The 11242-nt window shown below is 42.8% G+C and overlaps 1 protein-coding gene across 2 annotated transcripts in view; it reads right to left on the bottom strand.

The window, feature by feature from the left end:
• Nucleotides 1–3349: 3349 nt before the first annotated feature.
• The window catches only part of EBF2 (EBF transcription factor 2), a 179902-nt gene continuing 172009 nt past the window's right edge, over nucleotides 3350–11242 (bottom strand). For both annotated transcript variants that reach the window (XM_057486386.1, XM_036889114.2), the window contains exon 16: nucleotides 3350–6609. In XM_057486386.1, coding sequence (XP_057342369.1) covers nucleotides 6578–6609 — 32 coding nt within the window. In that variant the 3' untranslated portion in view covers nucleotides 3350–6577. The remainder of the gene's footprint in view (nucleotides 6610–11242) is intronic.

Genomic DNA, 11242 nt, shown 5'->3' with positions numbered 1-11242 from the left:
CACACACACACACACACACACACACACACACACAACCCTTTGAAATAAGAATTCCTGCTAGCCTGGTATATGGTCCTAGACACTCCGCTCTAAACTTCAGGGAAATAGCTAATCCAGGAAAACTCATTTCAATCCAGGAAAACTTATTATCAAAAAGGTATAAAAATGTGATTTATATATATGACATGAGGGGGAAAAAAGAAAAAAGAAAAGGAAAAGAAATGATAGGTGAAGAACACTCACCAGAAAAGGAAAAAAAATTTCATAGAGTTGATGGTATTTTCATCAACTCATTGTCATAATAATAATACTAAAATAACAAATAATTTCTCTATCAAACAACAGCTAAAAGTAGAGATGCAATATGTCAATGAAAACAAGCAATGTAATAGAAAGTAGTGGGATATAAGCTCGCACAGCTTGTGAAAAAGTAAAAGAAAAAAAACCCATCTGAGTTACTACTAATATTAAGGCCAATATTAGAAGGAATATAGAGGAGGACAAGAGTGAGAAAAGCATCCATAACAGTGCATTAAGTGTCAAGAAATTCCAGAGAGAATGTGATAGATCTGAGCAATGACACTGAAAAGCCAATGCATCCATAAGTGGTATATTTAGTAAGAAGAACCAAAATGATGGAACAAAGAATATATTTTAATGTTATAAGGAAATGCTTCAAGAAATAAAAGAAGGCTTGAATCTGTAAGTGGTATGTTTAGTAAGAAGAACCAAAATGATGGAACAGAGAATATATTTTAATGTTTTAAAGAAATGCTTCCAGAAATAAAAGAAGGCTTGAATCTACACATTGAGAGGGAACATTGCATCCCAAGGGACAAAAAATTACACAGAAAATTCTACCCCAAGACAAGTTACTGGAATTCAATGAAAGACTCTTTTAGGCAGGCAGACAAAACTATCACAAGGGGTGACCAATGGCCAGTTTATATCTGTTTTCCAGGCATAATTATTTATTGTGTCCTTTTTCACTCTCAAAATTGTCATGACTTAAACAACAAATGATAGGATTTCCTGTGTATATGAGGGGAATAAAAGAAGAATGAGAAAGAGAGGTGGGACCTCAGGTAACACGACAATACCAGAAATAGCTAAAAAACAAAACAAAAGCTCCTCTGAAGTCCTCAAAGAAAAAAGTGTAAGCACAGAAATTTTATACCCAACCAAACAGCCATTCAAATAGAAACAGAGTTATCTTTTTTTTTATATGCATGAACCAAAGAGTATAAGTCTCCTGACTCCTTCCTAAATAAACTGCTGGAAACAATCTTCAACTAACCAAGAAAGAAAAGGAAGAACGGTAGCAGTTGTCCTCAATTTAAGATCATTATACCTTTCCATTCACCATAATGTATTTCTGCCTTTCTTCCCTTGTTCAGTTAATGTTATTGCAAAATCTGATTGTCTGACTAGAAAACTGGGAGTTATCCTAGTCACTCCAGCTCCCACATTCCCTCATCTAATCAGTCCATGAATGCTGTCAAACTGCAAAATTTTTTCTCTAAAGTCTTTCCTCCAATTTCCATCCCTATTGCCAATCATTAGTTCAGATATGAGTTACTCTTGTCTGGGTTATTGCAATACTCTCCTAATTCCAGGAGTAATTTAAAAATGTTTAACTAGCATGACACAGAATGACCAATCAGAATGGATACTAGTCATAGACATTGGCACAGAACACTGGTGCTTATCAGCTGTCTTTTGTCCCTTGCCTAACTGGTCTCCTTGCCTCCAAAGTCCCCTGCTCCAATCCATAATCCACACTGTATTTACTGTGGTTTTTCTACAGCATCAAGTTGATCATTTGACTACATTCCTTCAATAGTTTTCCACTACCTACAGCGTAGTCCCTCTGATGACGTCTAAACTCTCTAGAATGCTAACTAAGGTTCTTTCAGACCTGTCCTCACCTAAGTCTGGAAGTGTCAAATCTCGTGTCTCTCACACTTGGTGCCACTCTGAATGTCTTGCAGTTTGGTGACTGTACCATAAACTCTTTGAGATTCAAGTGTGCAGTCAACAAACTAGGTGTTGTCATATCTGGAGTAGGAGTGGGATGTACATTCCCCCAAAAGGCCCCAATTCTGGTTCTAGAACTACATCTGAGCACCAGGAAAATCCATGTGGGATAAGTTCAAGGGCCAAGGAGCAAAGCAAGCTACTCAACCGGCTCCCAGCCAGAGGTCTCTTCTTCCTCACTCCCCTCCCCTTTAGAGTTTCCTATGTTTATTAAACAAGCAGCCACTCTGCATTATAGACACACTTCATCATTGTTTGGATTAGTTGACTGACAAGACAGTCCCGAAGGAGTGGATTCTCAAATGTGATGCTATTTCCTATCATCTATGACAGATCAGCTGCCTCTCCCACATGACAAAGCAGAGCTGCCTCCAGGGATCAGAATTCAGTCTGCTCATTTCGTCATTTCACAAGTATTTGTTGGGCCCCTGAGGCACTAAGCTGAGGGCGCCACATGCGGTATTAAGAGAGATGTGGTCCCTGTTCTCATGAGCCTTCAGTGCAAAGTGCACACCAAATGAATACAGATTGTCAGAAAAGCACAGAGTTCCATTAGAGAATAAGTGGGAAGCCTGCACGGTCAGTGGTTCGCAAAGGCCTCCCTGCGTGGATGGCAGCTGCCTGAGGCCTGAGGGTAGAAGGTGCAAGCACGGCACAGATCAAGACGAAGCACGGTCCAGGTAGGCAGAGAGCCTTCACGGAGAAAAGCCACACTACAGTACTTTCTCGGATTAGTCCTAGAATAGCGTCTCATGCACTCACACAAGGAACAAATCGTGTGATTTGAAGATGTCCACACCCTTGTAGAAAGAAATGAGATGACCCAATTATGAGTATGCTTCTGAAGAGTCTGGTTGAAAAATCACATTTACGGGTGCATTCTCCTAACTGTGTTTTGTGAATATCCCTTTACATGTCTTCGTACCTGATGGCCTCAGCTGAAGTGCTCACTACCCACCTCTACTGCCAAGTTCCTGCCATTGTGTGAAGGCCCTGGTCCAGCCCTGCCTGCCCCATGGAACCTTCCCTGACCACTCCAATCCTCTGTGATCACCATTTTTTCTGAGCCCCCTACAACCCTCCATCTTCCTGTATGAGCTACTTTCTGTGGATTATTTCCTTGCAGGGCCCTGCGTCTTGGTTTCTTACTATAATTTAAGAATAGGCATCAAGTCTTTGTGCCCAGCCTCCAATTCTTTGCCCAGTGTCTGATGGATCCGTTTATAACATTTGTTCAACATGCAGTTTCAAATTTAAGTAGACAACCCACCTACTTCAAGAATTCCGTGTAGCCAGAGTCTGACACAAGAAGTAGGAACCTTTGAGCTTTTAATGAAGGGATTTGACCAAGTGAATATATAAATAAATACATACAGGAAAATGATCTAAAGTCACACATACTCTCCTCTCCAATGAGCACCTCAAAACACTTTCCATGTAAGCAAAAGCTGTAGTAAGATTTCCTCAAGCATAGCTCTGGGACTAGCAATTATGAGAAAATCCTCAAACTTAAGAACAAATGCCAAACTAAATTTTTGCACTTAAAACAAAAAAAAGGCGACGTTCCCATCATTTTTACAGTACAAAAATTTTATTTTTTGTTAGGATAATTTAAAGTTTAAAACTGAAGTAGACATATTCATTTTACAAACAAGATATTCTTTCATAAGTAAGACCATTAAAAACAGTAAACAAAAAAGCTGTCTTTACAAAAAGCTCTGTGCATAGCAACTTTATACTGTATATAACTGACAAAGCAAAATGATAACATGAAACTATACAGTTTGAAAATGAGACCTTACTGTACAAAAGGTAGAGAAGATAATGGTTTTAAAACCATGCATATTGAAATGTGCAAAGAAAAACTGGGAAAAAAATATGATGTTATACCAAACAAAAAAAGGAGATAAATAATGAAGAAAATTGTCCCTTTAAATGAAAAATCTTACACAGCTCCTCTTACAAAGATAGGATGGAATTTGTAGTTACCTATAGAAATACTCATATTCCAAGTGGTACAAAAAATAACCTGGGACCAGAATGATTCAACAGCAATGACTAAAGAGGACAGAGTAGCTTTGTTTTTAATTTATTAGTACACTAAAAATAATCCTTACACACATTTGTACAATTAAATAGATCTGTTGCTGCCAAGGTTCTAGCTGAATGGTCAAGGATGTCTGGTATTTAATTACACACATTTTTCGGTGTAAAGCTACCAACAAATTCTACAATCATTTTGAAGACAGTACTGCACTCATTTTCATGCAAGAGCAAAATTCACAGATTCTAAAAGCAATGCTACTTAAAAAAAACATTTCCTTATGTTGGGTTGGCTCAAATCCAGGTCTAAATATGCTTAATTTTGTTCTGCCTTCACTTTCAGCTGCTAATGTTTGCATTCCGCAAACTCTTCCCCTGCCATCAGATTTTTCACCAGAAACTTTCTCCTGTGTGTTTCCTTGCCTTTGGTGCTTTAAGCCCTGACTGTGAGGGTCTGTCAGCAGGAATTATAAACATGATAAGTTTCCAAAACCTTGGATTCTCATGTGCATAGAAATAATGTCTGGGTCATAGAGGGTAATTCCAGAACAGACTAAAGGCAAATAAGACCGTAGTGGGGTGGATAGGTGTGGGTGTGTATCAATGGGGCCAACAGAAGGGAGGCAGAATTCGTGAAGTCATCTAGAATTGGCTCAGATGCACTAAAGATGTTTCCATGAAAGCTGCATCAAATTCTAATGTTCTAAAATTAGAACCCAACCAAGAACCTCAAACCAAAGTCTGCGCATGAACTATACTGTGGTGCCAATGAGTCATCAAGGAGAACCTTGGCCTGGAAAAAAATGGCAACCTTACTGGCAGTCCAAACAAGCCGGGATACATCGCCCAGATCACGCAGGCTTTTAAAGACTCAGCCACTGTTAGCAGCTCCCGCAAGGTTTCTCCCCCTAAGAGCTAGTCCCAGAACTATGGGAAGCCCATTTCAGGCCTGGGTAACTGCACTGCTTGGAGCACAGAGGCACCTAATCTCTGACCCTACTGAGAATCTGGGTTTCCTTGTTTCTTTTTTGAACATCAGGAGAGGTATCTAGGGCTTTTAACATTCTTCTTTGACATCCCATCCCATTCTTGCCTGGGAACTGTGTCAAGTTGGGTACATATAGATATATTTTCAGAGAGTTTAATGCCATGAAAGGGGAAATCTGCAGTGAGAAGAAAGGACATGGGCATTTTAAGGTTGACACTTTAAGAGTGCAAGAAACAGAGTCATCTTCCACAAACCCTGTTAGTGAAGTTCTGTGGGGCTTATAACTCTGTGCTGCATCAGGTAACCAAAGAGGAGGGAGTATGGGCTCTGCTGAGGAAGAATCCCTAAGTGGCCACTTGACTGGGAAGGTCATGTGACTTCGGCTCTTTTTTTTTTTTTTTTTTAAGGGGAGATACATCTTTCCCTGGGATGCAAAGTTAGGGATGCACTAAAACATGGGAATTCTCTGCACTGCTCAGGGGAGAATGTTGAAAGATAATATAAATTAAAAATAGATATTCACAAAGAGTAAACACCCAAAGGGACATGTAGGCTATCAGAAAGCAGATGGCGCTGGGAATGACCTGATGGGCCTGAGCGTGTGTGTCTGAGCATGGGCTTGACGCTGTTTTGCATCCACTGGTTCTGCAGAAGTCTGCATAAGGTATGTGTTCTTGCTTGTGGGTCAGTAAAACAATGGGAGAACAGGGAAGTGAAGGATGGGGGATAAGAGTCTAGCAGGTAACTGCAGTAATAATCACACACCTTTTAAACTTGTTACTACATGTTTGCATCATTTTCATTTTACATCAGGAAGAGAAAATCCTCTCCTTCCAGAAAGGTCTTAATTTCTACCTCTACTTACAATAAGTTACACGTTTATTTATTTAAATAATTGTAAAACATTTTAAAATTTTTCCCTTTTTTTTTTGTTTGTTTGTTTTTGTTTGTTTTTTAAAGAGATTAAACTATAAGCAAACACACATACGACAACATTTCATCATTCAATTCAGGTTTCGTTTTAAGAAAGTCTTCCATGCTGGTACCCTGTTTTGTTCGATTTTTTTTTTCTGCATAAACTAAATTGGTATCTGAAAGGCTTCATAGAAAATAGAAACTTTCAACTTTTTTTTTCCTACAAAGAAAAACAAATAGTATCCAAAATATTAAGCATGAATTGTTTGCCAATTTTTTTCCCTTAAATATTTTACAAACATAGGAAGGTGGTTTTCATAATGTTCATAACAAAGAATTGCATTTCTGCTCTTAGCACTGACTATGTCAATGACATTTTTGTCCTTGTCCCCAGAAGGGTCAGTTTGTCTGGCCACCATCAGAGCTACACCAGAAACGTGAGACCAGGTAAGATACAGCTCCTTGCATACCCAACTCTTCCATCATGATCATTTGGGGGCACAGCTCTCCCCAAAGAGCTCATAGTGCTTTCTTCATTATTGGTCCATCAGAGTAAGTAGTTTTGTGCTATAAGAAAGCAGTTCTTCCTCTTCTTTACATCGGGGGCACGACAAGTCCAGTCATGGCTGCAAGCAAATTGGCACAGGAATCAGACTTGGAGACTTTTAACGTTAAAGAGGGAAGAGCAGGAGTAGGGACTGATGGAGTCTGGTACCATCCAGACAGACGGTACCCTCAGCTGACCTGGGAACACATTTTGCCCCCGTTTGGTCAAGCAGATAGCCTGTGAGAGGCACTGAAGCCTCACTGAGTCATTGAAATACAAAGCTCATTGAAGTTTTGCTTGAGAGGCCAAAGTTCTGTTTGTTTGGTTTTCTATTAATGGTTTATGTACATGACATAATAGACATTAACATGTAAACTGAATTGTAATATGTGCATGATACAGCTTTCATCATTAAGACTAAAACAACTTCTAGGTTATACGGTTCTTAATCACCGAGATGGAACAGGTGCTGAGTCTTTTGGGTACTTACTAGGCATCATGTACAACAAATTGGACTATCTGTCCATCCTAGGTTTCTATCCATTCTGGCTGAGGTCTAATGAGCTTCCTTTTCTCCTCAACAGCTCATCTTCCCTTGGTGCTCACTGCTGATACGAGATGCTCATTCACTAGTGAATGAGGATCTATCGGAATAAGAGACTTGAATTCCTAATTTGGGAGTCAGCCCAAGCTCCACTTTTCATCCCCTCCCCAAGTGCAGCACCCAACGATCTCCTCTGTCTGGTCAGGGAGATATGGACCATGCCTGTCTGGGTGGCATCAGGCCCAATGCTTCCCCTTGATATGGGGAATAAAGCAGCATCACAGAAAGGTGTGTGTGTGTGTGTGTGTGAAATCACACAGCAAAATGCACCCCTGCAGCCTTGACTCTCAGATGATGAACCCATAGAATTTTTACATTCTTGGAAACTGGCAGAAGAGCTGCCTTGTATCAAAGTTGCAAACCATACCTAGAATGTAATCCTTTGAGTTTTACTGTCTATATCTCATCTAGGGCTTATCAAACACCATAGAAGCATTTTACTGAATGGTATTTACTAAGCTTATAAGCCAAAATACTAAGCCAAATGGCCAAAATTCTTCCTGCTTCTCCCAACACACCTTTTTCTCTTGACTGCTCTTCCCTTCTCCCCATCTCTGTCTCCCTCCTCCCTCTGCTCATCTCTCTATGTCAGCTGATCTTCTCAGGCAAAATTGTCAGTCGCCTATTTCTTTGCCCATACAGCCTTTATTGAATGTTTGTGAGATCTGGATTAAGGTCTTACACAGCTAGCAAAGCCTTAATTATTTTTGCCTGTATTACTATATACTGAATCGATGTAACTTTTCAATAAAGGCAGTTCAATTCTGGACACTCCCTGATGATTTGGAGATACAGCAACCCTAGTAATTATCCCAGAGTGTAGGAGGTTTTTTTTTTTATTTTATTTGTTTTTCCTGGAGGGAACTAGAAAATGAATCAGGCACATAGTGCATAATATTATCTCAACAATCTATACTCATCAACTGCAAATGCCTGATAAATGAGGTGGAAGGTAGGACAATGAACACTGCTCGTATAGCTCTGCAATAGTGGGGTTCAGGCTCATGTTTTCAACCTTAATTTGTCTATTACACTTAAAACTCATCAGCCTCTTCCTTTCCCTGGTCCTCAGAGAGTTCCCTAAGGCTCTTATTAAAAGGGCAGAGCCGTGCAAAGAACAAGACCCACTGTGTGCTGGAAGGACAACAGATTTCACATAGTTTCATTCTTCCCAGTCTCGCATCAAGCACTGGGTGGGCTGGATCTCTGCTACGTGGTGACCCTGACTTTTCCTTGTAGAAACCATAGTCGACAGACAAAAAGCAAAAGCTAACTGGAGAAAAAGTAAGCATTTTCTTTGTGGGAGGGGAGAACGCTTAACTGCACTTTGTCGTCCCCCCACCTTTTTTTTTTTTTTTTTTTTTTACCTTTGGCATTTCATGGGACAGGAATAATCCCCCTGTGGCCCAGGTGGGAACCTGGTGTGGGGGAAGGGTGAAGAGAGGCATTGCACTAGTCTTGCCCCTGGAGAGACAGCGGCTGTCAGAGTCAGAATGTCTCTGTTCAATTATCAGTCACGTGCTGTGCGGCTTAACTAACAACGGTGATAATGGCAGGACCTTCCCTTTTTGGTTCCAGGTGAGGCTTGAGCAGGGCAACTCAGGTAAAGTGCCTGCTTCAGCATCTTACACGCAGAGTGCAAGAACGGTCAGCATGTCTTAGAGGGTGTTGGCTGCACGTGTGCTCTGCAGACAGCTGAGACTGTGGCACCTTACAACGAGCCGAGGGAAGAAAATGCCCAGCAGCCTGTGATCACCCCAGCGCCTCGGAGCCCACTGTCTGTCTCCAAAGAAATGGCCCTTCTGGCTTATCGGTCCCCACAACCCCAGGGTTCCTTCATTCAATGGCTGTGTGTGGTGCATGCCACGTCAGCTTGTTTCTTTCCCTTTCTGCGTCACTGGACACCTTGTCTTGCTGGGCCTCGAACATCTACTCAACTGGCCCAAATGAGGAAGAGCAGGAGTGGGGACCTCTAAAAGGCGCCTTTGGGAGCCCCAGCCTTCTCTCTGCCAGGCTGTATGAAATATCTGTACCTTTCCTACTTCTTCACACAAATGACTTCGCAGCAGCCTTTGAAGGTAGCTACCAGTTGTCCCATCACACAGACTAGGAAACGGCGGCTCTCCAGTGACGACGACATGTTCAGGATCGCGCAGCCCGGGAGCAGCTGAGCTGCCGACACACGCCTGGCCAAGTGAAGCCCAGTGTCCATCCCACGCCGATACTCTGATGTTCTCAGAATTCTCCTTTGTTTCTCCACACATGACTTAATTGCTTCACAGCTCTGTAAATTTTTTCATCTCCAGTCCTAATTTAAGAGCTGCTCTTTTTCTTTTCCGCCTCCTCCTCCCCCCCGACCCATGTCCCTCTCCTTTTTCTTAAGGGTCAAATAAATCACCAGGCAAATTTGGAAGAAACTGTAGGATCCAAAGAGGCTCAGGACTTTGCAGTATTTCTGTAGAAATAAACTAGTGCCCAGAGCCTGTGCCTTTGTGAAACCAACTAAATTGTCACTCCTACAGACATACGTAGGAGGGTGCCACTCAGCCTAAGCGTGCTGACCTGCGGTCACATGGCTTAGGGCCCCAGAGAGGGTCTTCGGGATCCCCGCCGTCTAATGGGGAATCTTACTGTGACCACACAGGCATTTCCAACTCTTTCGGCCAATTCAACCCTGGCCCGGTGACACCACAGGGGGTGCTGGGCACACAGCAGGCGGGCGGGCATTCCAGACCACGTGAGCCGGGGAAACATTCATCCTGGCATCCCTGGGCTGCCCAGACCCAGAAGATCTGAGACAACCAGCTCTTCTTCCCAACTCAGTGCGTGCCTGAGGGGAGGCGGGAGAGGGGCAGACTTTTTTTTCTCAAAGCGAAGCTGCAAATATTTGCAAGGGCTGTGTGGCTGAGGAAAGGGTCGGGTCCCTCCTCTCAGCTCCCCGTGCCTGAGCTCCTCCTTAGCCCTTCCTGGACCTCTCGCTCTGCATCTCCCCCAGTGAGAGATGTGTGGCCCCCACTTGGTTTAAGGGACGTGAAACTGCGGACCTTGAAAAGGGGAGACATCATCGCTGCAGTGGTCATGGGGATAAGGGAAGATACAACAAATAGTCAGCAACTGTGTCCATTTCCCAATGTGGAGATGAAGCCATCATTGAAAAAGATCTGAGCAGAGCCCTCAACAGTGACATGGAAACTACTGATCTTTGAGGGGAGAAGGGCCAGTGGCGACACTTGGCTGCAGACTGAGCCTGTTTCTCTATGCTTCAGACTTCCAGATGAAAACCGAGTATCTGTTCATCTATACTTATGCAGATGTTTCCAGTTATGCACACGTTGGGTGGCATGTAGGCCCAGCTGCATTGTCTAATTAGAAGTAAAAGAATTTCCAGGAATTTTTCCGAGTGCTGGCACAGCCACAACTGGAGACTGAGCCCTCACAGGTGTCCCCAGAGGATCCAGAACCCCACGAGCAGTCACAAAGCCACTAGGCAGATGCCACCCCCACCCAGGGACAGCCTGGCTCATCCACGCCTCTGAGGACCTCTGAGGCTTTGATCCTTGAGGAGTTAACAAACCTCTGCTCTCTCTTGGTTTTATCCCACACTGCTCGTCATGAATGTTTTCACACAAAACATGAAGAGCAGCCTAAAAATAAAGCGGGTCATCAGGATGCATAGCGTTCAGCAGTTTCCAATTTGCTCTTCTGCCGTCAGCTGCCTCACATTCACAGTGAGATGATCAGATCCTTGAGGACTCATCACATTTGTGTTACATCATGTCATATTATATTGAAGGCATTGCTCAAAAATGGGTTTCATGGGTGATGTTCGGTTTTGTCCTAAGACATGGTATGGCTTTTCCTTTCTTCCCTACCTGACCCCTGGTCCAAGCAGCTGCTCTCACTTTGACTGACTGGGAACCAGAATTCTCAGACCCTGCTGGTTACTCCTGATGGATCCTGCCCACCTGAGCCCGGGACTGTGTGTATGCTGATGGCAAGTCGATTAGGGAGGCAGTAACCACCACGGTGGCATCTGATGTGGTGAGCAGGCACCTTTTGGGAAACAGTGACACGGCCTTGTGCAAAGCAAAGGTCTGGGGAGTCCACA

Source organism: Manis pentadactyla, chromosome 1, assembly GCF_030020395.1.
Source record: "Manis pentadactyla isolate mManPen7 chromosome 1, mManPen7.hap1, whole genome shotgun sequence".
Taxonomy (NCBI): domain Eukaryota; kingdom Metazoa; phylum Chordata; class Mammalia; order Pholidota; family Manidae; genus Manis; species Manis pentadactyla.
This window is presented reverse-complemented; position numbering and strand designations above follow the sequence as displayed.